Source organism: Pistacia vera, unplaced genomic scaffold, assembly GCF_008641045.1.
Source record: "Pistacia vera cultivar Batoury unplaced genomic scaffold, PisVer_v2 Contig464, whole genome shotgun sequence".
Lineage (NCBI taxonomy): Eukaryota > Viridiplantae > Streptophyta > Magnoliopsida > Sapindales > Anacardiaceae > Pistacia > Pistacia vera.
Genome location: NW_022196295.1, coordinates 1,197,297 through 1,211,960, shown reverse-complemented (window position 1 = coordinate 1,211,960; position 14,664 = coordinate 1,197,297). Strand labels below are relative to the sequence as shown.

The following is a 14,664-nucleotide window of genomic DNA, read 5'->3' as shown; positions in this document are numbered from 1 at the left end:
AGTTTTTGGGTATTTTACTGTTTAACTTTTTTGGGAATACTAAAAGTAGTATTCCCAAAACTGAAACAAACGAAGCCATTGTTTTCTGAAAATAGTTTTTTTATGTTAAGAGAGCACGTGTTAAATACTTTCATAAAAATCACTTAAAAAAATTGGAATCACATTGATAGTGACTTACTGATTAGAGTAAACAACATATTCCCACCCAAGGTTTGACGAATTCACAGTTCGCACCCATATTTTCATAAATTGCAGATTCCCACCCTTAAATTAACACTGTTACTTTTCTATTAAAATAACCCTCACATCTCAAATTTCTCTCAAATAACCTCTAGAGGAGATCTCGGCCAAGTAAAAAATCCAGCTTGATTCCGGTACCATTGGACCTCCCTGACACCACCATTAGCATCCCCTTATCCTCCTCACCAAAACCCCTAACTTTTTCACCCAATTGCACATTGGTGAGGTGCCAGAATTTTGCTGGGAAGGGGCGACAAAACTCAAAAACCTAAGTGAGAGGCGGCGACGATCGGTGGGCAATTGCAATAAGCAATGTTGGGGGTTTTGGTGGTGAGGGGAAGTCGGTGATGCCATTGGTGGTGTTCGGGGTGGTTTTCGGTGCCAAAACCTGTCGAAATTTGGATAAAACGCCGATTGACACTAAGAGCGATAGTCGACGATTGGAGGGTTCAATCAGGCAAGGAGGTTAGGGGTTTTGATATGGGATTTGAGGGGATTGTAATGGTCATGTCGGGAGGGGTCAACTGCGCTAGAAACAGGCCGGAATGGCCTGAAATCTCCGGTGGGTGAATTTGAGAAGTGAAGGGTTATTTTAAAATTTTTCGATGGGGTGAATTTGAGAAGTAAATGGTTATTTTGAAATTTTCATCTTTGAAATGACTATTTTAGCCGTTTAACAATTAGATTAAATTTTCATCTACTGTTGTTACATTTACTAAATGTAAATATAAAAAATAGAGCAAATATAGATAATCGTTATTGATATGTTAGTTATGGAATAATACTGTAATATTTTGTATTCATCTCTTTATAAGAAGATTCTGTATATAAAGCTTAAAAAGTTTATATTGACGGGTATAATTGAACTTTATGGTTCATTTGATACGTATGTTTCAGAGTTGTTTTAGCACCATTGATGAGACAGAGGTCTTCCAACAATGTTCCTCAGCCTCATGCCATCTTACATTGAGAAAAACTAAAGGTGATTTTCTCATAGCTGAAGCCACTGCTGTTTCTAACACTGCTCGGGGGTAATTTTGTTTATACATATGTGTTAGATTAAAAGGGTGGCAACATTTGAATTTTCAGTGTCTGCTTTCTGGGTTGAAATTTGATGAGCTCTTTAATTTGTTTCTTTGATATTTAAGGTATCCACGTACCCCTGACTTATGGACAAAGGAACAAGTTGAAGCATGGAAACCAATTGTGGATGCTGTTCATGCCAAAGGTGGGATCTTCTTTTGTCAGCTTTGGCATGTGGGAAGGGTTTCAAATAAAGGTTTGTTAGAAATTTTATATTAGATTTATGGAAAGATTGTTATTCTTTTTTGTTTGTAATCTCTTGTTCTACAATTTACTTTGTTATAAAGTGGAGAAAGATTTAATTGCATCTAATTTGTGTTATGCAACACAAGGCCACCAAGGGAATTTGAGAGAATAAGTTGGTACAGGGAAAGAGAGGCTTGCTTCTTACCTTTTCATTTCGGATTTTAATGGTATATTTCTTTTATACAGGCTTTATCTTATAGATCTTTATGAGTTCTCCCTTTCTTGTCTATTCAGAATTTCAGTCAAAAGGTCAAGCTCGCTTCTCCTGTACAGACAAGCCATTGACATCTCAAATTCGATCCAATGGCACTGACGTTGCACAATTCGCACCTCCAAGGCGACTAAGGACATATGAAATCCCTCAAACTGTGAATGATTTCAGGCTTACTACAAGGAATGCTACTGAGGCCGGTAATTCTTTTTCCAAAATTAGAACATAAAGATTTTTTTATTTTATTTTATTCAGAATACTCCAACCAATTAAATTGAAGGAATGAGCATTTATCATCCCCACATTTAGTCTTGAGATTCAGGTTGCTAATGTTATGTACATGTCGATAGATTTCNGTTTAAAGAAATCCAAACTGATATTTTCCTAAACCAAACACAAACTCAACAGGCTTAACAATGTCTGAAGAAGCTCCAGTTATTCCTCTCCTCACCCGGTATAAGATGGGTAGTTTCAATCTTTCTTATACGTACGTTTTGCAACTTTAAACTTTTGCAGTTTACACCCTTTCTTGTTTATACTTTAATCTCTGATGGATTTGGATGAATAGGCTTTATTTCATTCGCCCTAATAAATAACTAAGTCTCAAGTGTTCTGCCATCTTCGGAGAGTATAAGATACCTCTTTAAAATTATCGAAAACACCCTAAATATATAATAAAACCCCTTAAAAAATATCAAAAAGCTCTTTATAAATATTAGAATCCCTGATGTCGGGGAGTTTTTTGATACTTTCTGAAAATTACTATAGTACTTGGACGTAACTGTCTCTCAAGGGTGATTAAAATAAAGCCAGACTAATATGATTGTTCTGGGTAATTAAGCTTTTGTTTTGTAGGGTTCTTTGATTGGTTTAGTGAAGAATGGTGTTTGTGAAAATTCCCTGTTTCATCTCTTCAATTAAGATGTTTGGCTGTTGAGAAAGTGTTAAGAAAATGAGAATTAAAATAATAATTAAAAGAGAAAGGGTATCTGAAATTGAGGAGAGACTAGGAGAAATTAAATCCACATAAAATGACTGATTGTTTTATATGCATTAGAAAATGTAATTTTTGTTTATTATTTTACAACTAAAATTCATTGTTTTCTGAAAATAGTTTTTTTATGTTAAGAGGGCACGTGTTAAATACTTTCATAAAAATCACTTAAAAAAATTGGAATCACATTCATAGTGACTTACTGATTAGAGTAAACAACATATTCCCACCCAAGGTTGGATGAATTCACGTTCGCACCCATATTTTCATAAATTGTAGATTCCCACCCTTAAATTCCCACCGTTACTTTTCTATTAAAATAACCTTTACATCTCAAATTTTTCTCAACTAACCTCTAGAGGAGATCTCGGCCAAGTAAAAACTCCGGCTTGATTTCGGCACCATTGGACCTCCCCGACACCACCATTAGCAACCCCTTATCTTCCTCACCAAAACCCTCAACTTTTCCACCCAATTGCACATTGGTGAGGTGCCAGAATTTTACTGGAAAGGGGCGACAAAACTCAAAAACCTAAGTGAGAGGCGGCCACGATCGGTGGGCAATTGCAATCAGCAATATTGGGGGTTTTGGTGGTGAGGGGAAGTCGGTGATGCCATTGGTGGTGTTGGGGGTGGTTTTCGGTGCCAGAACCTACCGAAATTTGGATAAAACGCCAACTGACACTAAGAGTGTTAGTCGATGATTGGAGGGTTCAATCAGGCGGGGAGGTTAGAGATTTTGATGTAGGATTTGAGGGGATTGTAATGGTCATGTTGGGAGGGGTCGATTGTGCTAGAAACATGCCGGAATGGCCTAAAATCTCCGGTGGGTGAATTTGAGAAGTGAAGGGTTATTTAAATTTTCCGATGGGGTGAATTTGAGAAATAAATGGTTATTTAAAAATTTTCATCTTTGAAATGACTATTTTACCCTTTTAACTATTAGATTAAATAGTTTTCTGTTAATTTAAAGGTAGAAATCTGTAATTTATGAAACCAAGGGTGGGCATTGTAGATTCACCAAACCTTGGGTGGTAAAAGGCGTTTACTCTACTGATTAAAAGGAAAACTTTCACTAAACCCCTCAAACTAAAACACTAAACCCATGAGGTATGATAATAGCTGATAATTCTCTACTGTTGTTACATTTACTAAATGTAAATATAAAAAATAGAGCAAATATAGATAATCGTTATTGATATGTTAGTTATGGAATAATACTGTAATATTTTGTATTCATCTCTTTATAAGAAGATTCTGTATATAAAGCTTAAAAAGTTTATAGTGACGGGTATAATTGAACTTTATGGTTCATTTGATATGTATGTTTCAGAGTTGTCTTAGCACCATTGATGAGACAGAGGTCTTCCAACAATGTTCCTCAGCCTCACGCCATCTTATATTGAGAAAAACTAAAGGTGATTTTCTCATAGCTGAAGCCACTGCTGTTTCTAACACTGCTCGGGGGTAATTTTGTTTATACATATGTGTTAGATTAAAAGGGTGGCAACATTTGAATTTTCTGTTTCAGAACATAAAATCGTAACGGCTAACGTCAGTCAGTGCTCCAATTGCAGTTCCTTAATAAGTGTCAACATCGTTTACAATAATATCTTTATTTCAATTAAAAAAAGATTTCCTTAATACCACATGCATTACATAGGTGAACTAAATAGATAGATTATTCATAGTCGTTTGCATTATAAAAATTGATTACTTCGCCGTTTTGGGGAAAGTAGTCGGCACTTGGCAGTTGGTCAAGATTCACAAACTGACTCACGTAATTCAATATGTCATCAAATTCTTGCAAAATTCCCTCATATTATAATTTCATTAATTTAATTTCCACACTGATGGCTTTTCTTCGTTCCCATCACCTATAAATGCTCTCCTTCACCTCACTCATTTCCACAATTTCAACAATTCCGAACTTATTTTTGTAAAACGGGACGCTCCAAACATGTCTGAAGAAAAACAAAACTCCACGTATTCCTCTTCTCACCCCTTACAAGATGGGTCCTTTCAATCTTTCTCATAGGTGGGCATTTTCTTACTTTGGAATCTTGCATTTTTCAACCTTTTTACTTATTTCTGATGGTTTTGTAGATGGGTTTTATTAACTCGATGTTCTGGGTAGTGGGTAGTTTCGGTTGACTGTTTTACTGAAGAATAATGGTTGTGGAAAATCCCTGTTTTGTCTCTTCAATTAATTTGTATTTTAAGAGTGTTTGGTTGCTGAGAAAGTGCTGGGAAAATCAGAACAAGAAACAAAAGAGGAAATCTGAAATTGAGTAGAAATGTCTACATATTTGATTTATATATTAAGACTTTTGATTGTTTTGAAAAAACTGTGTGTGTGTGTTTATAAAAGTAAAATTCATTGTTTTCATTTATGTGTAATTATACCGTTTATACAGTGGCACAAGCTGAATCATCAGGTTAGTTGTCACTTTTCGTTTTATAAAATACATTTCCTGAAGAAATGATCCCTATGAATGTTGAATATGGTTGATTGGTTACAAAATTGGTGATAGAAGTGGTGTATTTGAGAATTGTTATGCAATTCTATGAATTGTTTGGGTTAGAGAGTGCAGTTATTTGTTGGAATAATTGAACTTTCTGGTTGATTTTGCATTATTTCAGAGTTGTTTTGGCGCCATTGACTAGACAGAGGTCTCACGGCAATGTTCCTCAGCTCATGCACATATATTACTTCAGAGAACAAATAGGTGGTCTTCTCATCGCAGAAGCACTGGTGTTTCCGACACTGCTCAAGGGTAATTTTGTTTTATAGATGATAAGATTAAAACGGTAGCACCGTTTGAGGTGGAAATTTGATAAGCTTTTGTTTCTTGATTTCTTAGATATCCAAATACGCTGGTATATGGACAAAGGAGCAAGTTGAAGCGGAAACCAATTGTGGATGCTGTTCATGCTAAAGGTGGGATCTTCTTTGTCAGATTTGGCATGTGGGAAGGGTTTCAAATAGAGGTGTGTTCATGTCTTTGCCTTTTTGGTATTGTAAGTTGTAACGAGGAATCATTCCTGGGGTAATATGGCAGATCTTTAATGTTTTCCGTTTCATATTCCGTTGCATACCTTCAGATTGGATGAATCAAGTTTTGTAGAACCTTTACTGCCATGTGGCAAAATCCGTGTTCACGTCTTTTGTAATTTATAATTGCATCATTTATACATTATATTCAACTCCTGAAGCATTCATTGCTTATTACACCCATCCTCGTCTCTGTGCTAGGATTCATTAAGTCTTCCTTGTAATTGTATATACAATGGATATACTTAAATTGCTATACTATAAAAGTTAGGGTTTGTCACTATCCGAGTTATGTAGTTGTATTAGTCAGGAAATGGGTAGTATATTACCCCTTGCCTCTATCATGTAAACATGACTAAAGAAATTATAATTAAGTGGTGAACTGTGATAAAAAATATAGCCTCAAAATGAAGCTTGTTTTTTTCATGTTTGATCATAGAGATCTTTATTTGAGTTACTGACAATATTGGAAGAGTGAAAGAAAACAATAATGTTTTTTCTTTGCTATTGATCTAAAAATTAGTTTCTTGTTGAGGGGAATATATTTATGGATGTCCAATCAGCTATGCTGGGTTAAACAATTGAATTGCAGTACTGTGTTATGCAACGCAAGGTCAGCAACAGAATTGAAGATACGAGTTCTTACCTTCTCATTCGGTTTTAATGTTTTGTTCCACGTTGACACTCTGATGGTATGGAAAACCAATACTGGTTTTCATCAGATCTTTATTAGTCTCCCTTTCTCTGTCTATACAGGTTTTCAGCCAAATGGTCAAGCTCCACTCCAGTACGGACAAGCCTGACGCCTCAAATTCGAGCTAATGGCTTTGGTGTTGCACAGTTCACGCCTCCAAGGCGGCTACAGACAGATGAGATCCTCAAATTGTGAATGATTTCAGGGTTGCTGCAAAGAATGCTATTGAAGCTGGTAATTCTTTTTCTAAAACCAAAATGTAAATCTTTTCCAAACAAGTAAATGGAGAATTGATGAGTATCATTACTTTAAATTTCTATACGGGCTTGTAGTAAACCACATCTAGTCTTATGATTCAGGTTGCTAAGTTGTGTATATGTTGTAAAGGTTCGATGGAGTTGAGATTCATGGTGCTCATGGTTACCTGATTGACCAGTTTTTGAAGGATCAAGTGAATGATCGGACAGACCAATATGGTGGATCCCTGAGAACCGTTGCCGATTTGCTCTAGAGATAGTTGAAGCTGTTGCTAATGAGAAGGAGGGAGAGAGTTGGGATAAGGATCTCCTTTTGCCGACTACGCGCAAGCAGGGGACTCAAATCCAAAAGCATTAGGTCTCTACATGGCAGAGTCCTTGAATAAATATAATATGTCTACTGCCACATGGTTGAACTAGAATGAAAACAGTTGGAGAAAAATGCGAAAGTCCTCACAGTTTACTGCCCATGAGAAAGGCTTTAACGGTACTTTCCGTTGCAGGTGGTTACGAAGGGAAGGGAATCAAGGCTATAGCAGAAGGTCATGCGGATCTTGTCGTTTATGGTCGTTGGTTCATATCTAATCCTGATTTACCAAAGAGATTGAACTCAATGCCCCTCTAAACCCATACAACAGAGACACATTTTATAGAGAAACATTTTATCAAATGATCTTGTTATTGGTTACACAGATTATCCATTCTTGAAATTACTTCTTAGACCTTTAAGTTATAGAAGTCGTATTGTTTGTACGATTCATTGTGGTTAAATTGTAATTCACTGTTTTTTTTTTTTTTTTTTTTTTTTTTACCATAGTGTTATTTTCTGCACTCTATAAGTGTAAGAAAACTAAACACCTGTTCTAGCAATTTGTCATGGCAATAATTCTCTTCATGTGATTGTACAATTCTATCGAATTCAATTCAAAAATTTCATTTCTGTCTTCAATGCGGCATCTCGCGTTACCTTTTGGCCTTAAACGAGAAATGATTAGGCGATAGTGAAGATTGACAAACGGAGCACGTGATTCAAAACGTAATACGATTCTTGCAAAAGCCGCACTTCATTGTCTCCTTTCCATTCTTATAAAACGCCGCCTTGCACTCAACTCATTTCACATAAAATATCAAGTGAATGATTAGACAAACCAATATGGTGGATCCTAGAGAACTCTGCTCTCGAAAAAGTTGAAGCCATTTGAAATGAAATTGGGTCCGAAAAAGTTGGCATAAGGCTCTCTCCTTTCGCGGACTACATGGACTCAAATCCAAAAGCATTGAGCCTGTTCATGGCAAACTTCTTAAACAAATTTGGGATCTTTTACTGCCACATGGTTGAGCCCAGAACGCTGAAATCCGGGGAAAAATGTGAACATTATGAGAGTTTGAAGCCGGTGAGAAAGGCCTTCAATGGTAGTTTTATTGTGGCTGGAGGATATGATAGGGAAGAAGGAAATAAGGTTGCGGGTGATGGAAATGGTGATCTTGTTGCTTATGGGCGTTTGTTCTTGCCTAATCCTGATTTGTCGAGGAGATTTGAGCTTGATGTGCCTCTTAATAAATGAAATGAAGATACTTTTTATACCGATGATCCTATTATCGGTTACATAAATTATCCATTTCTTAAAACAATTTCCTATGAACATTGTGTAGTAAAAAATAATATAATATAAGTTTTAGTAGTGAGTTTTCTTGTGGGTGGGGTGTCAGGGGTGGCTCTTCCGGACCTAACCTAGTAAAATTTTTTGAAAAGAAAATTATGATTTTTTAGAAATTTAAATTATATTTAAAATTTTGAATTGTAACCATTTGCAAATAAAATCTTATAATCTTAATAAGTAATTCTAATTTTTCTAAAACTTCTCAAACACTTTTTATCCTCTCTTATCTTCTTTTTTCTCCTATCTTTTCTATTCTTCTCAAATTTTCAATTGTATTTATTTTCTTAATAATATTGTAATAAATTCAATTTATCATATGGGTATCATAAGTTGACAAAAAATCCTTACAACTTTTTTTCGTTCCTCCTCCCCATTCACTCCTCCAAGTGCCACCTTTGGGTTTTGCCGTCTGATCTTGTCGGCTACAGAACCAGATAGGGCGGCCACGAATTGACCACCACTTACCGAATTCTGATTGAATACCAATAGAACAACAATTTTTTTTTTTTTTTTTTTTTTAAGATTTACAATAATGATACGCCGATAACTTTTTCTCATAAACTTTTTTTATAACCTCGACGTAACAGTTGAGTTAGTGTTATCACGTTAGCTCCATCACATCAAAGGTACAAAATAATTTTGATTAGAATAAAGAAACAATTGTTCCTTCATAGGAAACGACAATTCTTTATGAAAGAATGATCGTTGCTCATGGAAAGAATGCTTGTTCCTTATGAAAGAATAACTAAATGTTCTTTCTGAATAGTATATTGGGTGCCTTAGATGTAATAAAAACTAATTTAACAGTGCTAATTTACTGCCACGTTAAGATTGTAAAAGAAGGTTATGAAATTAAGCTATAAACGTAATATTTTTCGTAGAGTTAAATACGTTTCTATTATTTTTTTCATTGGAAATATTGAATGGGTTTTGTGTTATTGTTGTTAATGATGGGGATTGAAAGCGTTGGTGGTAGGGATTTGGTGTTTTTATATAATCACGTCATGTTGTTTCGTATATTTCCATCCCTGTCTCCGTACTCAATTCTTATGAAATTAGTTATGTTGTGACATTATTAATGCGCAGGAGCAATGTTTTGAAACCCAGACCGGACCAGCCGGTCTGACTGATCCGAGCGGGTTTTGCCAATGATTCTGGTTCATTAAGTATTAAAACCCGTATTTTTATTTAAATCGTTTCTGATCGTTACTGGACCAGCAAAATAGTCAGACCGCCTGTCTAACCAGATCATATGAAAATCTGGACCAACAAATGTGACTGTTTTGAAAGGCAAAATCCCTGCCTTTTTGGCTTGAGCCTTTGCTTCTTTAATCTTCATTTGTTTCTTTCTTCGGCTTCCAATCCAAATTTATTCATCTTCTCTTTTACCTTTATTTATCTTTGGTTAGATTCGAGCTTAGAAAATGAAAGAAAAAAAAGATGAAGAAGATCTGAAGAACCAGAAGAAGAGAGAGAGAGAGAGAGAGAGAGAGAGAGAGGAAAAAAAAAAAAAAAGATGCGGAAGAAATAAGAGAAGAGGAGGTGAGAAAAGGGAAGAGAATATGGAAGAAGTAAAGAAGAAAGGGAAGATGAAGTGACCAGTGAGTGAGAAGAAAAAAGAGAAGATGACGTGATATTTGACATGTGAGAAATATATATATTAAGAAGAAAGAGAGGACGGAGAGAAAGAGAGAGGAAAAAAAAGTATGAAAGAGAAGATAGAATTGACATATGAAAAATATATATAGACTGTATATTTTGGATGATATCATCGTCTGACCCAACGAAACCGGTCACTTGACGGTGTCACTTTCTAGTTCAGATTTCAGAACATTGCATAAGAGAACATTCCAGAAGGCAACGAAAATTCTATGAGAGAATTGCTAATCAATTTGTTCATATTCATCCCATGTGTAAAGTACAGGTGTTGAACAGTTTGAATTTGGAGTTGAATTCAGCTGTTCTCAGAACATAAAATCGTAACGGCTAACGTCAGTCAGTGCTCCAATTGCAAGTTCCTTAATAAGTGTCAACATCGTTTACAATAATATCTTTTACTTTCAATTAAACAAAGATTTCCTTAATACCACATTGCATTTACATAGGTGAACTAAATAGATAGATTATTCATAATCGTCGTTTTGCATTATAAAAATTGATTACTTCGCCGTTTTGGGGAAGTAGTCGGCACTTGGCAGTCGGTCAAGATTCACAAACTGACTCACGTAATCACATATCATCAAATTCTTGCAAAATTCCTTCATATTATAATTTCATTTAATTTTAATTTCACACTGATGGCTTTCTTCGTCTCCCATCACCTATAAATGCTCTCCTCACCTCACTCATTTCCACAATTTCAACAATCCGAACTTATTTTGTAAAACGGGACGCTCAAACATGTCTGAAGAAAAACAAACTCCACGTATTCCTCTTCTCACCCCTTACAAGATGGGTCCTTCACATCTTTCTCAAGGTGGGCATTTTTTACTTTGGAATCTTGCATTTTTCACCCTTTTACTTTTCTGATGGTTTTGTAAGATGGGTTTTTATTAACTCGATGTTGGGTAGTGGGTAGGCTTTCGTTTTGACTGTTTTACTGAAGAATAATGGTTGTGGAAAATCCCTGTTTTGTCTCTTCAATTAATTTGTATTTAAGAGTGTTTGGTTGCTGAGAAAGTGCTGGGAAAAACAGAACAAGAAACAAAAGAGGAAATCTGAAATTGAGTAGAAATGTCTACATTTTGATTTATATATAGACTTTTGATTGTTTTGAAAAACAGTGTGTGTGTGTTTTTTTATAAAAGTAAAATTCATTGTTTTTCATTTATGTGTAATTATATCCGTTTATACAGTGGCACAAGCTGAATCATCAGGTTAGTTGTCACTTTTCTGGTTATAAAAATACATTTCCTGAAAAATGATCCTCTATGAATGTTGAATATGGGTGATTGGTTACAAAATTGGTGATAGAAGTGGTGTATTGAAATTGTTAGCAATTCTATGACTTTGTTGGGTTAGAGAGTGCAGTTTATTTGTTGGGAATAATTGAACTTTCTGGTTGATTTTGTTTTATTTCAGAGTTGTTTGGCGCATTGACTAGACAGAGGTCTCACGGCAATGTTCCTCAGCCTCATGCCATCCTATATTACTCTCGAGAACAAACTAAAGGTGGTTTCTCATCGCAGAAGCCACTGGTGTTTCCGACACTGCTCAAGGGTAATTTTGTTTTATAGATGTGATAAGATTAAAACGGTAGCACGTTGAGGTGGAAATTTGATAAGCTCTTTGTTTCTTGATTTCTTAGATATCCAAATACGCCTGGTATATGGACAAAGGAGCAAGTTGAAGCATGGAAACCAATTGTGGATGCTGGTCATGCTAAAGGTGGGATCTTCTTTTGTCAGATTTGGCATGTGGGAAGGGTTCAAATAGAGGTGTGTTCTATGTCTTTGCCTTTTGTGTATTGTAAGTTGTAACGATGGAATCATTCCTGGGTTAATATGGCAGACTCTTTAATGTTTTCCGTTTCATATTCCGTTGCATACATTCAGATTGGATGAATCAAGTTTGTTAGAACCTTTACTGCCATTGTGCAACTCCTGTGTTCATGTCTTTTGTAATTTATATATTGCATCATTTTATACATATATTCAACTCCCTGAAGCATTTCATTGCTTATTACACCCATCCTCGTCTCTTGTGCCTAGGTATTACTTTTAAGTCTTTCCTTGTAATTGTATATACAATGGATACTTAAATTGCTATACTATATAAAGTTAGGGTTGTCACTATCCTGAGTTATGTAGTTGTATTAGTCAGGAAATTGGGTAGTTATTACCCTTGCCTCTTATCATGTAAACAGACTAAAAGAACTTATAATTAAGTGGTGAACTGTGATAAATAAATATAGCCTCAACTGAAGCTTGATTATTTTTCATGTTTGATCATAGAGATCTTATATTTGAGTTACTGACAATATTTGGAAGAGTGAAAGAAAACAATAATGTTTTTTCTTTGCTATTGATCTAAAATTTAGTTTCTTGTTGAGGGGAATATATTTATGGATGTCCAATCAGCTATGCTGAGGTTAAACAATTGAATTGCAGTAATTGTGTTAGCAACGCAAGGTCAGCAACAGAATTGAAGATACTGAGTTCTTACCTTCTCATTCGGTTTTTAATGTTTTGTTCCACGTTGACACTCTGAGGTATGGAAAACCAATACTGGTTTTCATCAGATCTTTATTAGTTCCCCTTTCTCTGTTATAAAGGTTTTCAGCCAAATGGTCAAGCTCCAATCTCCAGTACGGACAAGCCATTGACGCCTCAAATTCGAGCTAATGGCTTTGGTGTGCACAGTTCACGCCCCAAGGCGGCTACAGACAGATGAGATCCCTCAAATTGTGAATGATTTCAGGGTTGCTGCAAAGAATGCTATTGAAGCTGGTAATTCTTTTTCTAAAACCAAAATGTAAATCTTTTCCAAACCAAGTAAATGGAAGAATTGATGAGCTATCATTACTTTAATTTTCTATACGGGCTTGTAGTAAACCACATCTAGTCTTATGATTCAGGTTGCTAATGTTGTGTATATGTTGTACAGGTTCGATGGAGTTGAGATTCATGGTGCTCATGGTTACCTGATTGACCAGTTTTTGAAGGATCAAGTGAATGATCGGACACGACGGACATATGGTGGATCCCTTGAGAACCGTTGCCGATTTGCTCTAGAGATAGTTGAAGCTGTTGCTAATGAGATAGGAGCGGAGAGAGTTGGGATAAGGCTATCTCCTTTTGCCGAATACGCGCAAGCAGGGGACTCAAATCCAAAGCATTAGGTCTCTACATGGCAGAGTCCTTGAATAAATATAATATGTCTACTGCCACATGGTTGAACCTAGAATGAAAACAGTTGGAGAAAAATGCGAAAGTCCTCACAGTTTACTGCCCATGAGAAAGGCTTTCAACGGTACTTTCCTCGTTGCAGGGTGGTTCGACAGGGAAGATGGAATCAGGCTATAGCAGAAGGTTCATGCGGATCTTGTCGTTTATGGTCGTTGGTTCATATCTAATCCTGATTTACCAAAGAGATTGAACTCAATGCCCCTCTAAACCCATACAACAGAGACACATTTTATAGAGAAACATTTTATACAAATGATTTTGTTATGGTTACACAGATTATCCATTCCTTGAAATTACTTCTTAGACCTTTAAGTTATAGAAGTCGTACTTGTTTGTACGATTCATTGTGGTTAATATGTAATTCACTGTATTTTTTTTTTTTTTTTTTTTTTTTTTTTACCATAGTGTTATTTTTCTGCACTCTATAAGTGTAGAAAACTAAAATACCTGTTCTAGCAATATGTCATGGCAATAATTCTCTTCATGTGATTATTGTACAATTCTATCGAATCAATTCAAAAATTTCCTTTCTGTTTCAATGCGGCATCTCGCGTTACCTTTTGGCCTTAAACGAGAAATGATTAGGCGATAGTGAAGATTGACAAACGGAGCCACGTGATTCAAAACGTAAACGATTCTTGCAAAAGCCGCACTTCATTGTCTCCTTTATTCTATAAACACGCTTTTCACTCAACTATTTCACAGTTTAAAGAAATCCAAACTGATATTTTCCTAAACCAACACAAACTCAACAGGCTAACAATGTCTGAAGAAGCTCCAGTTATTCCTCTCCTCACCCGTACAAGATGGGTAGTTTCAATCTTCTTATACGTACGTTTTGCAACTTTAAACTTTTGCAGTTTACACCTTCTTGTTTATACTTTAATCTCTGATGGATTTGGATGAATAGGCTTTATTCATTCGCCCTAATAATAACTAAGTCTCAAGTGTTCGCCATCTTCGGAGAGTAAAGATACCTCTTTAAAATATCGAAAACACCCTAAATATATAATAAAACCCTTAAAAAATATCAAAAAGTCTTTATAAATATTAGAATCCCTGATGTCGGGGGGTTTTTGATACTTTCTGAAAATCACTATAGTACTTGGACTACTGTCTCTCAAGGGTGATTAAAATAAAGCCAGATAATATGATGTTCTGGGTAATTAAGCTTTTGTTTGTAGGGTTCTTTGATTGGTTTAGTGAAGATGGTGTTTGTGAAAATTCCTGTTTCATCTCTTCAATTAAGATGTTTGGCTGTTGAGAAAGTGTTAAGAAAATGAGAATTAAAAAACAATTAAAAGAGAAAGGGTATC

General features: G+C 35.5%; 2 protein-coding genes and 2 pseudogenes across 2 annotated transcripts; all 4 read left to right on the top strand.

The window, feature by feature from the left end:
- Positions 1-587: 587 nt before the first annotated feature.
- Positions 588-7,550, top strand: LOC116145665 (annotated as a pseudogene).
- A 486-nt stretch (positions 7,551-8,036) lies between these two features.
- Positions 8,037-8,345, top strand: LOC116145664 (putative 12-oxophytodienoate reductase 11). The gene has a single exon (XM_031431114.1). It carries the CDS (start codon positions 8,037-8,039, stop codon positions 8,343-8,345), a length of 309 nt encoding a protein of 102 aa, XP_031286974.1.
- A 2,496-nt stretch (positions 8,346-10,841) lies between these two features.
- Positions 10,842-12,918, top strand: LOC116145663 (12-oxophytodienoate reductase 2-like). The gene is made up of 6 exons (XM_031431112.1): positions 10,842-10,917; positions 11,297-11,317; positions 11,523-11,640; positions 11,749-11,878; positions 12,563-12,651; positions 12,861-12,918. The coding sequence occupies exons 1-6, from the start codon at positions 10,842-10,844 to the stop codon at positions 12,916-12,918; spliced, it is 492 nt and encodes a 163-aa protein (XP_031286972.1).
- LOC116145628 lies at positions 11,618-13,736 on the top strand (annotated as a pseudogene).
- The last annotated feature ends 928 nt before the right edge of the window (positions 13,737-14,664 follow it).

Excerpts from the sequence above, each read along its gene's own strand:
- LOC116145663 (XM_031431112.1), top strand. The coding sequence starts at position 10,842 with ATGTCTGAAGAAAAACAAACTCCACGTATTCCTCTTCTCACCCCTTAC. Across the intron at positions 10,918-11,296 it reads TCCTTCACATCTTTCTCAAG|TGGCACAAGCTGAATCATCA; the intron begins GTGGGCATTTTT and ends CCGTTTATACAG. Across the intron at positions 11,641-11,748 it reads TCATCGCAGAAGCCACTGGT|ATATCCAAATACGCCTGGTA; the intron begins GTTTCCGACACT and ends TTGATTTCTTAG.
- LOC116145664 (XM_031431114.1), top strand. The coding sequence starts at position 8,037 with ATGGACTCAAATCCAAAAGCATTGAGCCTGTTCATGGCAAACTTCTTA.